The sequence below is a fragment of the Spea bombifrons genome, chromosome 3 (assembly GCF_027358695.1).
Source record: "Spea bombifrons isolate aSpeBom1 chromosome 3, aSpeBom1.2.pri, whole genome shotgun sequence".
Classification (NCBI taxonomy): Eukaryota; Metazoa; Chordata; class Amphibia; order Anura; family Pelobatidae; genus Spea; species Spea bombifrons.
Genome location: NC_071089.1, coordinates 36549837 through 36565697, shown reverse-complemented (window position 1 = coordinate 36565697; position 15861 = coordinate 36549837). Strand labels below are relative to the sequence as shown.

Genomic DNA, 15861 nt, shown 5'->3' with positions numbered 1-15861 from the left:
AAGCTCTGGTCACAAAGGGGTTAAAAGTATTAACCAATATATATGCACAAATACATTTCATATGCAGTGCTTTACAAAGCAAATATATTTGGTGTGCACTACTTGGCTAAATCCATTTGAATTTTAATAGTTTTTTCCTGGTAACCTGCCACTTCTAATTGGGATAAAATGGTGTGTTGTTACTGGCACTGGGATACCCCCTTTTCAAAAGTTAGCCAATGCCAACTAACTAAAAAGCTTACCGTACTTCCTCTCGGGCTGACATCTACATCAGACAGAGAGAAAGCAGGATACGTTACATAGGGAATTGTTAGTTCAAGTGAAGAAAGGTCCAGGCGGACCAAAAGCTCCATATCCTGCTTCTCACTACCTAAAATGTGCAAAATTCAATAAAGCATCGAGCAAACTAGGCAATGTATCTAACAGATACAATGATGTCTAAATCAACGCTGTTAACGAAGCAGCAGTAGCCATCAATTGTGTTTTACAGTAATGATATACTGTTCGTATCTGATGTCAAACCCTGGGTGCAGAATCACTGTAGAAAGGCAAAAGTCTTGGATACATACATATTTTACTAATCCAGAAAATCAGTATTGTTTAAACAAAGCTTTAGCATTCAAACGCTAACCTAACTCTGTCTATCAATGTTATAATTGTGTGGGCATGTTAAAATTTGCAAGTGTTTTGTGATCAGGCAAATTCCAAAGATAAACCAACGTCAGGAAAAACTGAGACTGGGTGAAAAATAAATGTACTGGAATCATACTGATGGCGCCCATTGGTCTGCAAATGTAGGCACGTGATTTCAAAACTAGTCTGTAATAACCATATTTCATTTTATAACTACCGTATTTCCCCATGTATAAGACGCTCTCATGTATAAGAGGGCCCAAAAATGTCACTTCTATCATGCCCAGGTTCCAGGATGAGTGTGATGTTAGCTGTGCTGGAATCTGGGTATGTCTGGGCATGATAGGAGTGTTATTGCTCTTAGCAATCATGTATATTTAATATAGCAATCACATTCCTATCATGCATAAGCAGCCAACACTTGCCAACACTGTGCCCTTACACAACAATGCTATCACACACATATTCATTCATTCCCCCATTCATGCAGATTCATACACCCTCCCCCACCCTTACCTGAACTGCAGATCTTCCTGTGCTGCTCACAGACTTTGTTTCCCTCTGCGTTGCTCAAACTCTGAGTGAACTTCTCTTGTTCTGCCCAGGGGAGCAGGAACGGAGTCATGTGATGTGATGTACATTCACATGACTCCACTGGATTCCTGTGTCTCCTCGACGGAACAAGAGACGCTGTTGAGCAACACAGAGGTAAGCGAGAGAAAAAAAACATTCACCGTATAAGAGACACCCTGTTTTTACACCCCAAATTTTTCGAAAAAAAGGTGCGTCTTATACATGGGGAAATACGGTATTTATCTAAAATATCTCCTCTTGCCCCTTGCTGATGTATTTCAGCTTGCAGTTGTTTTAAAGAATAAAATCTATTCAATATTTAGTTAACAAGATATTTAAAACAGGACCTACCAATAGTGCATTCTCATATAACTTGTAATTACTATTAGTATTTTAAGGTTCCATTCTACCTTCTTTATTTAATACACAATCTGTGTAACTAACTACAGAACTGCCCATATTACTAATAAATATTTGAACTCTCCTTAGGAAAAAAAATCTAAATAAACTATTTATCATTTTCCTTACTTTGTTCCATCCTTATTGTTGGTAGTCACCATAACATTAGAAGAGAACAATGTTAAAGCTTAAAGGAACTCTTCCCCATATACAATACGTATTTATATATCCATTCCCTTTTTTGTTGGCCTTTGAAACATAGAATTTGACTGCACAGAAGAACCACTGGGCATATCTAGTCTGCCCACTTTTCCTACTGCAACAAAAAGAGTATGATGTCAAAGACCAAGTCAGCTATACTTATTTAAAATATTACTTGTTCTAGTTTCTTTAAATTATTCAAGACCACCTACCCTTTCCTCTAGCAAAGCCCAGCGTTTTTACAAGAAACATTGACACATTGTGTCATTGATTAGCAGGCGAGGACTGCATTACTGGGTACATCAGGTTCATTTAATTATTGCAAGGAGAATGTGAAGAAGATTAAAGAATTAAAAAAAGATCCCAGCCATAAATCAGCTTATTTTTCTTTACGGAGAATTGGACCAATATCGTGAAAGCAACCCTGCCAGCTTCTCCACCAAGAACTAAAGGCAATACACAGATATGATATCAAGCAAAATGTTGCCAGTAAAATACAATTTATTTACCAAAACTAATGCAGGGTCAGCATTCCTAGCATTCCAGATCCTCACTGTTCTGTCTTCAGAAGAAGAAACCAGCAAGTTCCTATCATGACTCCAAGACAATCCATTAACTGCTCTATCATGACCTATGACAAAGAGATAAAATATTAATCTGCAATATTAACGTCCACGTAGAAGACATTGAGGTTTATTCACCAAGGGCTTTCTGTTGGCTCAAAAAAGCCCTAAGATGAAACACAGGAGGATTTGCAACTCAAATTGACTATTGTATTTAAAAGGGTACAGTTTATCACTGACATACTCAAGACTCTCGCTGAAAGGTGTAGGCAACCAGAGAGGTTACTAATAATATAGTAATTCTGATACAGTGATCAGATCACAATATCAACTAAAACAAAACTAAAAATATTTAAACGCCAATGTTCTCTTTTTTAATTAAGGGCTTAATCATTTTCATATTTCCGTTCTTGCCTCAGAGCAGAACCTTGAAAGATTATCTCTCTGTAAAAAGCTGTAAATTGTTGGTTTGTTAGGCTTGTATTATTTTAATGTTTATGTCGATGTGCCATAGCAATGAAATCAAATTATTTGGCACAATGTGTGAAGAATGTAAGTGATAAAATGTTTTGCAATAACTGAATCATTTAATCATCATTTTAGCACTGTGATTAAAAAAAACAGTCTCTGTGACCTTTTTACTTCCAGAATGTCTATCTGTGATGGGCATTAGACAATGCTGACTGTTTAACCCTTTATGTTTGGGTAGAAAACTCAGATCAGACTTGCAATGTGTGTATGATGGAACAATACAATCATAGTTCAGCAGTGAGAAAATAAATATTCCTAAATTAAATATGTATTATGCAAGGATACTCAAGCCTTTCTTGTAGTGCCGTGAATAGCCTAATAGATCATTAGCTTGCAAGAGTAGGGCCCTCTTCCCTTTAGGTACCAGTTTGTCTTAACTTAAGTTCATTTTAATGTTGTTTTGAATTTTCAGTCTCCTCTATTGTATTAGCGGTACACAATCAACTGGCACTTTATAAATAAAATGTAATGTAAAATAATAGGAGGAACTCACTGGGGTCCTTAGATACCCTTTACTACTTAGATAGTCCTTTACTATTGTACACAGTATGTATATACATCAGTATATTTCTTCATACATGACTTCATAAGTCTGAAACATACAGTACCTGTAAAAACAACCGGATCCCCATTTAGACTGGAACTGAACACCATTAAAGATTTGTCAGCTAATCCACATGCCAGTTTCTGTCCATCTCCTTAAACAGAAATAAACAAGTACATATGATATAAATAATTGTGCCCAACCAATAACTGCACCCAATGTAACAATCTGTTACTAACAAAAGTATGTACGTCTATGGTGGATCAAAAGCCTTTGTTTTTCGGCTTGTGATTTACTAGTACTTTTTGTTACCAGTAGAATAAGTATATAAGCATCATGATCTGTAAAACATTTCAAGCATTTCATTCAAAGAGTACTTTACTTATCTTATTTCAAGGATCTAGTAAAACTAATACATATTATACTATCATATACTATATACTGTTATACTATATATACTATTATACTTTTATATTATACTATACTACATTCTACTGTTGTAGAATGACTTCCTATGGAATGTGAGCATATCCACCAAGAACACAATGTAACCATCTAGTGTCGTTTTATCCTCAGATAATCTCTTACCAATCAAGAAATGCTTCTAATGATAGCACTATGTTATTCAAAAAGACTAAACAGATTAAGTTGCTCGTTCATGAAATTAGCTCTGGGAAAAGCATACAAATCCATCAGCCTAATACTTATTTAGTAAAACATCTCAAGCCTTTAATTAAATACTTCCTTATTTCATGGATCTAGTTATAGCACAAAGAGAACCTGAGGATAAAACACTAATATATGTATACAGCACAGTATGAATGGGCACACTTTCGTAACCTGGATATGAGTAAGATGTAATGACAAGCAGGATGTCTTCCTATGGAATGTGAGCATATCCACAAAGAACACAATGCAACCATCTAGTGCAGTTTTAACCTCAGATAAACCCTTACCAATCATAGAATGCTTCAAATGATAGCAATATGTTTTTCTAAAAGACTGAACATATTACATTGCCCATTAATGGAACTAGCTCTAAGAGGAGCATTCTTAAAGAGAAAAAATTGAGCTGACTTTACCATCTGTTTTTTTACCATAATAAGTCAAAATATAGCTTTTTTTGAACAAGGTCTAAAATGCCCTTTCACTAAACGTACACTAAATTTTGGGGAAAAAATCCCAGTTTGGAGCAGTGGAGAAATAGAATGTTAGGGGAGGAGGTACATGAATAAACTAGAATACCCTAACTGTAATTACCCTTGAAGGCACATATTCAAGTCAGTTGAAACAAAAATTTTACACTTCTCACTCTTCCTGTCCCCCCCAGGGCAGGAATTTGTCTTTCTAATCCAATAGTTGATACCTTAGCTAGTGGGCCTGCTGAGAGAACTTCTAAAATCACAGTTTGCTGTAGGACTGCTCTCTTATACTGAATGGATTATCAGAATGGACAGATTGGGGATATGATGTCATCTAAAGGCCCTATCAGAGAAGGCAGGATCAGTGCTACAGAAATCTGGGCCGACTATGACACATATCTTCACAAGAAAGTCCTCCTCATTCACCTCTCTGTATCTCAGGGCCGTACTGAGCTGCACCAGCTACTGTTCAGCTTCTGAATTACACAGGTCTCCAGGAACTACAAGGGACCAAACATTAAGTTCTGACACACTGTGTCATAACAATGGGCTTCCTGACCAGAACATGAATTTCAAGGGATTGAGCTTAGTTGTGTTTATATATGTGGATGTTAGGTTTTTAGATTTATTGCTCTCAAGGGCAAAGATTAATTTCTGTGCAATTTCCGATCAAAGACCATGACTTTAATTTAAGAGGTCTGCTGGAAACAAAGAAAAGCCTATCAGAATTTATTTTCTTCTGTGTTCATCTGCCACACTCTGCATGACCTACCTAACCTTACTTAACCTATTAGGGTACGTACATAGTTGAACAAAATATAAAAAGGTACAATGAACATGATACATCCTTATGAAATACATACCGGAGTACTGAATACAGCAGACAGCTGTTGGTTTGTTAACTAATGAAATCTGCTTGTGAAGAATGCTGGGAGCAAGTGCATTTAAAGGATAATCCTTTCCTAGATTACTAAAAAAAATAGAAAACAACAATTAAAAAAAATATTTTTTGCTTCATTTTATGTTTTTATCCTGTCTTGTAAAACCTATTTTAATTTGTTAATGTTCAGTTATCAGGCTATGATGTGTCTATGTTCTCTGTCTGACGTTTTCAGTAATAGCTCCATGTCTCATCATGGATCATTTGCCTAGCTACTAGTCTTGCATGTCCTATTTAAAGTATTCCTGGTACAGTTTGACACATGATTACAGTGTGATGCTCACCTTAGGGAGTTTTTCTTCACCTTAGAAGGTTCACTTGTTTTCTTGATGTTAGTTTTTGGAGAAAACATTTTCATTCTACAAGTTTAAAAGTAGACATATTTCTCTTTTATGTGCTGTCATATTACATCCCTAATCACACAATAAACCAAAGCATAAACAGTCCTCATTGTTAAGAGATGGAGTCTTTTGTCTAAAGGTCCAAACCTTTTATTCGGACAACATAGAGGAACGTGTAGACGTCTTATCTTATGGGACCTTGTAGGTCCTTCTCCAGATTAAATAAATGTTCGTATTACTTATCTTGTAAGAACAGATATAAATAAAAAAAAGACTCCATAAAGTGATTTTAAAGCTATTTAAAGTGTTATTATATATTTGGGCCTAAGCTGACAAGGCCTTGAGTAACACAGCCAATCCTTTATTTGAAGAAGAATGGGAAATATGTCCCTCTTTTGGCATGTATCTCCAAAACGTATGACTTATAGAGCAGGGTACAGGGATGTGATGCCATGTTCTGCCCCAAAAGTACTGGTGGAACAAATCATTAAGATCTGTGTTTTTTCTGACACAGAATATTGTTTTTGAAATAACATATTTCTAAATTATGAGCAGTGGTCCATATGTGCTCACCTCGGTGCTGTAGAATACCCCGATGACTTGACCTTATTGTGGAATACAAGCGGTTGGTCCTTTACCATGTTCTTGGAGCCTGGTTTACAAATAATGATGCTGTTATCATTCTATACTGCATTAAATATATATATAATATTATAGGAAAAAGGAAAAGGCATTTAAGACAAAGTTACACTTGAGATCATCTTACAACATATTTCAATGTTGGAAAAATCTCAGGAGCCAAGAGGCTTCCAAAATTCTACTGCTATTTGACCCTCTTTAGGCTAGGTTTCCACTTGGGTTTTTGTCCGGCGTTTTTTTCTTGATGAAAAACGCCAGGAAAACTGCCAAGAAAACTGCCACTGCATTTACCTGCGTTTTGGCGTTTTTTCTGCAGTTTTTTCTGGCATTTTAGCCTTTCTGTGGAAATTGCTTTTTTTGACCTTAGGCAGTTTTTCCAGCCTTTACAAGTTAGAAGTTTCACCCAGCTAAAAGGGATTAGGATAAATGGCAAGTATCTGCCCTCTCCTGATGTCATTTACTTGGTAGACCCTTTTGTCTCTTTTCTGTGGTTTGTAAGGCATGCTTTATTTCGAATGTCTGCTCCTCTGGGAAGATTGGCCCCAAATGATGGTGCAAATTGTTTGCTGTTGCTTTTGGCACGCAGAATCCGGTCGCGTATGTTTGTTTGTAATGGCATGTTTGTTCCAAATGGTGTAAAATTCAATATGAACCAGTCCAGGACTTTGTTTTGTGTGAAACTGTTTGTTTTCAGCCTATTTCTCGTAGGACACACAGATACTGGGTCCATCCTCTGCATTGTAACTGTGGAAAAAACGCCATAAAAAACGCCAAGGCAATAAACCCACATGGCTTTTTCATGGCGTTTTTTCTCTCCCATAGACTTCTATTGGAGAAAAAAAGCCAAGATTTCTTGCAAAAAACGCCAGAGTGTCAACATGCTGCAGTTTTGAAAAACTGCCACAGAGCCCAAAAAAGCAGAAAAACGCCAAAGAGGACTGAAAAAACGCCAGACAGAAAAACGCCAAGTGGAAATTGCATTTTGCGATTTCCTATTGAAGAACAGCTAACATCTGGCTGCAGCCGTTTTTCACAAAAAAACGCCAGGTGGCGCTATTGGCGTTTTTATAGGCGTTTTTAGCAAAAAAAACCCAAATGGAAACCAAGCCTTAATCTGGATTTACGACTTTTAATGTTCTATAAAGATTGCTCTTGCTAAAGTTACCAATAATTTACTGATTGTTAGATCCAAGGGCACTACTATGACAATGTGGACCTCCCTCCTCTTCGCAGTCACAATTGTCTCTTCTTTCCTGGTTCACATACTACCTTTATAATTGCACATTTAGCATCTCCGTCTCTATTAACTCTTTCTTCTACCCTTCCCCTTTCAGTTGGTTGACCTCAAGGCCCAGTTCTAGGACCACTTCTTTTTACTTTACACTATCTCCCTTGGCAAACTAATTTACTTGTCTAGCTTTCAGTACCCTCTTGTGTGTCGCTGACACTCACTCAGTGTCCCTAAGTGCCTTGCCTCTGTTTCTAACTGGATGTCTAACTATTCTTAAAATGCAATCTTTCCAAAACAAAACTTCTTATCTTGTCTCCCTCCAGTCCTGGGGGGGCAGGCAAACAGAAAAATGCATATGGAAAGATTCTGTAGAATAACTCAGATAATTTGCAATGGTGGCACCATGAAAATTTAAAGGGACCATGCAGCTATCATATGCATTAAAGTGCATGATGGCTGGTGTGTCCCTTTACAGGACGTAGGCCATACAGATATATGATGTGAAGATAAATAAAGACAGTTTCTAAATAGCTACATAAGTTTGTCCTGGAAACTGCAATACATCAACATTTCCATTTGTTTTTAAGCTGCTTATCATCATTACACAAAATGGCATTTGTGGTTGCATAATGATTTTGTGCAAATCAACATAAGTGTGTGCCAGTGGATTTTTATGTCATTTTAATTTAATTTTAATAAATATTTGCGTTGAATGCTTTTCTTCTTGTGAATTTTTCTTCTTGTGAATTTTTTATTGCTGCTCATTGTTTTGAGCTAGTGCAGTCCCTGGCTCTGTTAAAAATACCAGTTATTTTAAGTATCAAAAATATGATATACAGTTCCCTCCACTAATATTGGCACCCTTTGTGTCTTTATTGTTAAACCCTTTGATCTTTTCTTAAAAAAAATATATTCTCTCATGGATATCAAACAATTGCAAACACAAACACAGGTTTATAAATAATAATAAAAAGAATGGTTATATGTGTAGCACAATTATTGGCACCCCTGTTAATTCATATGAGAAAACCATACTTGAAGCATTTTCCCATTGACATTATACATTTTTAGTGCACCTGGGTGACTAGGAACAGGATATTGTTCAACTATTACTATGATTTCCTATTTCACAGGGGTATAAATATTAGGTAACACATAGACCAAATTCTCTTTATTCATCACAATGAGTACGACCAAGGAATGTAGCTGTGGTTTGAGGCAAAAGGTTGTTGAGCTTCACAAAATGGGAAGTGGCTATAAGAAAATAGCAAAATTATGGTCATGCTCATTTCCACCATTAGGGCAATAATTAAGAAGTTCCAGTCAACTGGAAATATTATGAATCAACCTGGAAGGGGACATCTGTCTAAATTGTCTCAACGCACTGTGAAAAGGATGGCTCAAGTGGCCAAAAAATCTCCAAGGATCACAACTGGGGAATTGCACAGGTTGCATCTTGTGGTCAGAAATTCTCCAAAACTACAATACCACATTACCTACGTCACCACAAGTAGTTTGGAAGGGTTTCAACAAAAAAGCCTCTACTCTAATCCAAAAACAAACTCAACTGTCTTCAGAAACTACTGGAACTTTAAATGGGATCGGGTTCTATGTCAGATGAAACCAAAATAGAGCTTTATGGCAATAAACACCACAGGTGGGTTTGGCGCACACACAGAGGTAGCCATATGGAAAAGTACCTCTGTTTTTCTGCCAGAGGACCTGGACATTTTATTAGAGTCCATGATGCCATGTGTCCTATTAAACATCAACAGACATTAATGAACACCTGACTGCCTTTGCCAAAAAGCTTAAAATTGGCCACGGTTGGATTTGCCAGCAAGACAATGATCCAAAACACATATCGAAAGGGTTTACTGACCACAAAATCAAGCTCCTATCATGGACATCCCAAAAACCTGTGGGGTGAACACCAGTGTCAACCAGTGTCAACCTCAAATTTTAAAGGATCTGGAGAGATTCTGGACCCCTGCCATGTATTCTCCAACCTCATCAGGCATTAGAAGACTCGGAGCTGTTATCTTGGCAAAGTGAGGTACCACCAAGTATTGACTAAAAGGGTCCTGATAGCTGTGCCAAACATATATTTCACCCGTTTTCTTTTTGTGTTTTGTGTGTAATATCCACGAGAACAGAGTATTTTTTGGATAAAGGTTTACTGTAATTATAGCATATTCCTTCATACATATAACAGCAAATAAAAAATTAGTGGTAGGTCACTAAAAATATCTGTTCTCAAATATGTTCTAATGAAGCTACCCTTTGTGTTATCTATCACTTAACCTAGAAATTAAATTGCAGTTTATGGTTTGAAATTCTCAGGAAACATCGCTGAAAGGGTTAATACCTCAAATGGAAAACATTACATTGTAAAGTTATATTTATGGTTAAACCAATTCCCTGTTTTAATGTCTGGCAGCTGTATTTCCATTCTTATATTACACTGTGGCAAAAGTATTCAGAAAAGAGGTATTTGGATATATAGTTGTGTCTGTTTCTTCAATAACACAGTAGTTTCTGTTCTTCCAGCTTGGGAAGTGATACAACGAGAGTATATCATTCAATACATCTCCAAACAGGAGCATAAGAATTAACCTACTTCATTATTATTAGGCAGAGACCACAGATACAGCAGAGATACACTCTCTGGACAAAAAAGTATTGGGACTCCTGACCATCACACCAATAAGGATTTTAATGACATTACATTCTAAATACATAGACATGAATACGAAGCTGTCAGCTCTCTGTAGTTAGAACAGTTTCCCCTCTTCTGGGAAGGCTTTCCACAAGATTTTGGAGTGTTGCCGTGGGAATTTTCACCCATTCGTCCAGACAATACTTTTGTAGTGTACGTATGAAACGATCCTGACAAGTGTTGCATAATGCTTCATAGGACAACGATACATAGAGACAGAATGATGACTAAAGCAATGATAATCATTACCACATATAAAACAATAACACTGCTGCTGTCTAAAAAGAGCACTCACTCTCCAATGCTTGAATAAAGTAGAAACAGTAGAAATTGAGGTAAAAGGAGAGTAAAAAAAATGAGGTAAGTGTAAAATGTGTAAAACACTTGAACTAGTTATGTGCAGTCATAAAAACAAGTTAATTTGTAAAATAGCTTTACTTCCATTTGATTCTAAAAGCATAAAGAAGTACCACCAATGGCAGAGTAGCACAGTTAAAACAACAAAGCCACTTACAGCTACTGATGCACAGACTTATGTTCAAATAACACAATGGGTCTCCCTGGACCACCATAAATGAATATCTTTCAGCATCCTGGATAACCCAAAAAGAGTCTCATACAATCTCAGTTGTAGGTCCTATCTTCACTTGTTTTACTGGTCTTATATTTACGGCTTCATCAGGAATAAAAAAAAAGTAGTATGTCTGTAATATGGTTATACAGTTATATCATATTACTGGTTATAACCACATTACGGACACACCACAGGTGACACTTCTGGTTGGGGAGATCAGAGGTCATGACAACCTCCTAATAGAAGAGTATGGGGGAGAGCTGCCACAGAATATCCACACACTTGACTTTCAAGGCTTGGTGAATTGCTTGTGAGTGTATCTTACTATTACGTGACAGATACCAAGTGTCTTAATTACTACATTATATAGTTTTTTCAATGTTGCATTTGTCTTGTAAGGTCCTTTTGCACCCTTGGGTTCATGCTTTATATGCTTTAACACTCTGGGAGTAGGGCGAATGATTGTGGGTCACTTTTTGGGCGGTTCGAAAACCACCACAGAAGTGGTCTTCAAACGCTCTAGGTTGGAGAAGCACTGCTGTAAGTTACATATATCCCTGTGAAAACTGTTAACACCCAACTACTAAACCAAGAAGTTGACAACGACACAGTGAAGGAAGATCAAACTAATATTTTTCTGAAGACATCTATAAATAAATAAATGTTGCCTTGAGAGTCTCCTAAAGGTACTATGGGCCCTCATGAAATTGTATAACCATATATGGTAATAAGAAGATGTAGAATCAAATCTATTAATTATGGTTCTGAGTTATATACTAAAATAGTAATATTCAAAACTTGAGTGCTAAAGAAAAACATTCAAAACATATGGAAAATTAAGGTAGGAACAGCAAAAATGTAATACCTTCGTTGTTAACAACGCTATTCTTAATCTTTCCAGTCACTTTTTTTTTTTAAAACAGTGTTATTTATAATGTACTTAATTATCTGAATTTACACACTTTACAGATGTAGAGATGTTGAGAAATCTGCATTCTGGAAAGACACTCATAACAAAACTTATTGCAGCGAAACAGCTTCCTAAATGCTATTTGGTCAAATTCCTAGCTAAGTTCGTAAAAGCAATCATGGATAGCTCTGTGGTAAGATAACAGATTGATTTTCCATTTCTGAGTACAGTTGATCTAGCGTCTCATTTAAATTAAGTGTGACCATCGATCATTTAGAAAGTGTTTTAATGCATGTGTACTTCACTGGCACAATGGCTGTTCATTTTATGAAGGAACAGTTCTGGTGGCTTGGTTTGAATTCTTGTGGTTTGCTGGTGTAAGCTAGAGACATGCTCATTTGTAGGTCTCATTCCATTTTATGTGGAAACCTGACTGATGTGTTTTTACCTAATGCCTTAGACTAACACTGTATTTTTAGAGCACAAGTCTCCAAATTCCATCCTTTTTTAGTCATATGTAAGGAGTGAAATATAGACTAGCGCATATTTTTACAAAAAGAAGCCATGATATTTTTAAGCTTTTTTCTTCCTAAATTAGGGTTTACATGGTGCCACGGCTTGGGTGACCACATTTTATTTCTGCCATTCAAGGACATACTCTGAAGCGGATGAGATTACACATACAGGCTTATATTTATATATATATATATATATATATATATATATATATATATATATATATTATACACACTTATGTATGTGTATCACATACACATAAAATACATTTTCTATTATATATATATATCTGTTTCTCACATACACACTTATTCACATATACACACCGTCACATACAAATAAAATACATTTTATATTATATATGTGTTACTTACCTGCCCCTGGGTCCCACGTTGCCGCCACGGAGGAGAGGGAGACCCCCCTCCAATGCACGGCCACCGGAGCCGCCACGGAGGAGAGGGAGACCCCCCTCCAACGCACGACCACCGGAGCCGCCACGCAGGAGAGGGAGACCCCTCTCCAACGCACAACCCCCGGAGCCGCCACGCAGGAGAGGGAGACCCCCTCCAACGCACGGACACCGGAGCCGCCACGCAGGAGAGGGAGACCCCCCTCCAACGCACGGACACCGGAGCCGCCACGGAGGAGAGGGAGACCCCCCTCCAATGCACGGCTATCACCGCTGCAGCCTCCTTGCAGGAGAGGGAGGCCGCCCTCCAACGCGGTGCCGCTTCCATCGACGTCTGCTGGACTGCCGCGCAGGAGGGGCAGACCTCCTGGAACACGGCGTCCGGTTTCGGCGCTCGCGCGCCCTCTGGTGGCGAACTCCCAAACTGCAGGTATATATGAGGGGAGATTACGCCACAACCAGGATGGTGGTGATTCCCGGACATTGGAAGTGACGTCATAGGTTTGGCGGGAGATTTGAACTTCCTCTGCGGTTCCTATTTAAACCTGCTCAGTTCTGTCTGACTTTGCCTTCTGTTGGTTGTCTATGCCTAGTGCTAGTACCCAGATAGCGTTTGATCCTGTATTCTCGTGTATGACCCCGGCTTGTCTGACTTCGTTGATTTCCTGATTCCTGACCTCGGCTACGTTTTACGTTTATCCTGTTTTCCTGAATCCTGACCTCGGCTACGTTATTTGACTATCCTGCTCTCCGGAAACCTGACCTCGGCTTGTTTGACCTGTTCTGTCCTGGAGTCCTACCTGACCACGGTGTCTCCTAAACTACTTGTACGTGACAATATGTATATATTTCTCACATACTCACTGATTCACATATACACACATTACATACATATAAAATACATTTTATATTACATATATCTCATATACACACTGATTCACATATACAGTACATTTTATATTTAAATATATATATATATATATATATATATATATATATATCACATACACACTAATTCACATACAGACAAACAGACAAACACAGTCACATACACACAATCAAACACACATCTCTAGTACTGTGGAAGGTTACTAATAACTAACTACCTAATCGTAATATGACTGGATCTTGGTCTGTAATGCAGTGGTGCAAGCCTTAATATTTTCCAAAGGAAGTGAAAGGCAATCTTTGGTCAAATAAACAAGTCATTATTTCACTTTATTGTATTGTTAATAAAATATTGATTGAAAGTGTGTGTCTTCCCTACTCTCCCTTAGGGCAAGAAAATTATTTTGAACAGCTGGTAGATGTTCTAAGACTTTAAAGATAATGTATAGCTTCATACATAGTTATTTTCTAAAACGTTTATTTTTGACATGTAAATTTCAAATAAAAAAAAGTCAAAAGGCTCATGATCAGAGTTTCCAAAGGCACCCTACACCCCCATATGTATTACTGATCTGTAGGAGGGTCTGCCAGGTTCAAAGGAGGAAAAATGTTAGAACAGGATCATAATCTAAAACTAAAAAGGTTTAGAGGCTTAGATGTAATGTAAGGTAGTTTAACTTTACTGAGAGGATTGAAGATCTATGGAACAGCCTCCCAGCATAAGTGGTGGAGAGGTTAATATATTAGTGAAAATGGCCTTGGTGGGCCAAGTGGTTCTTATTTGCTGTCTAATTCTATGTTTCTATGGTGGAAATATGGTTTCTTAAAGGAGAAGCTGGGGAAGGTTTGAATATAGAAAGACATACAACCTGGATATTTCATGGTATCTTATCTGTTACAAGAAGATTATAATAATGGTAAAAGTAACTTTGGTTACTGCTTTAGCAGGACTGTTTTAGTAGATTCATTCCTTTCTTTTAGTCCAGATGACAATGACCGAACTGGACGCATGTAAAATAAATTACTGATCTTATTACCTATGTTCACGTTCAAGTCGAAAAGATTTGATATGCTTGTAAATCAACATGTGTGAAGAGAGAGACAGATAACACTGATAGTACTGTACCTTACATACAAGAACTAAAACAGAAGCCGCCGTCTTCACTTCGCTGATGAATTAAACAGTGCATGACTGTGAAAATCTTTAAAGCCAAAATGCTGCCAAACACTTCGGAACGTTAGGTGTCCAACACACGCTGCTCAAAGTATCCTGCTCCTTACATTTTATAGCTTCTAGTTTAATCTCTTCCACAGGGCAAAGTTGCATATTTGTTTAATCAAATGATGAATGAGGCGGAAAAAATCGCGCTGTGAAGTAATTACTTTCTAAAAGTCATTTATCATCACAGCTTTCAAAAATAAGTAAAACGTTCAAGGAGTGATTTAAAGACTGATATATCAGATGTATAAATTATAATACAAGCACGTAACATTAACTACATTTAATTTACTACTTTCAGGTAAATGTTGGTGAAATCTTTTCTGCATGTTAAAACTTCAGTTTAATGATTTATTCTGTGCATTTCACAGAAAAAAGTAAATACTTTGAGGGATGGTTATAAGTAAGAAGAATGGATACTGCCGCATTAGCTCAAAAGAAAATGGAGTCATTAGCTGAAAGTTGGCAGCTTTTATTGGGCCAACCTAGAAACATTTCCATAAGCTTTCTGGGCCTCAGAGGTCTGGGGTTCCCAAATACATACACCATGAATATAAAGGAAGAGAGATGAGGGAATTAACATAATGTCATAAACAGGGATAGGTGTAAACATGGTTCATGGCAGACATTTTCAAAGTTACTGGATTCAGTGATAGACACTATCCTTTTCTATTACTCTCTTCTTTTTCCATTACTCTTCTTTTACTCCCTGTAGGAACAGCCCTCATGTTCCCTTAATTTTGGGCCAGTTAGAAGGAAATCAATGTTCTACCAGCAGTGCTCAGTTAAGGCCACCAGTGGAGGACGCCAACAGGATGACATTCACCACAAATTGTGACAACCCAAACCTCGCAAACGCCTGATTGTAATTTATAAGAACAGAGGGGGT

At 37.3% G+C, this 15861-nt stretch overlaps 1 protein-coding gene across 1 annotated transcript in view; it reads right to left on the bottom strand.

Annotated features, from left to right (window-relative positions):
* The window catches only part of WDR27 (WD repeat domain 27), a 110675-nt gene that overhangs the window by 81860 nt on the left and 12954 nt on the right, over nucleotides 1-15861 (bottom strand). The window contains exons 13-17 of the mRNA XM_053460261.1: nucleotides 6441-6550; nucleotides 5811-5885; nucleotides 5450-5556; nucleotides 3509-3598; nucleotides 2316-2437 (exon numbers count right to left, since the gene is read on the bottom strand). Of these exons, the coding sequence (XP_053316236.1) occupies nucleotides 2316-2437; nucleotides 3509-3598; nucleotides 5450-5556; nucleotides 5811-5885; nucleotides 6441-6550 (504 nt within the window). The remainder of the gene's footprint in view (nucleotides 1-2315; nucleotides 2438-3508; nucleotides 3599-5449; nucleotides 5557-5810; nucleotides 5886-6440; nucleotides 6551-15861) is intronic.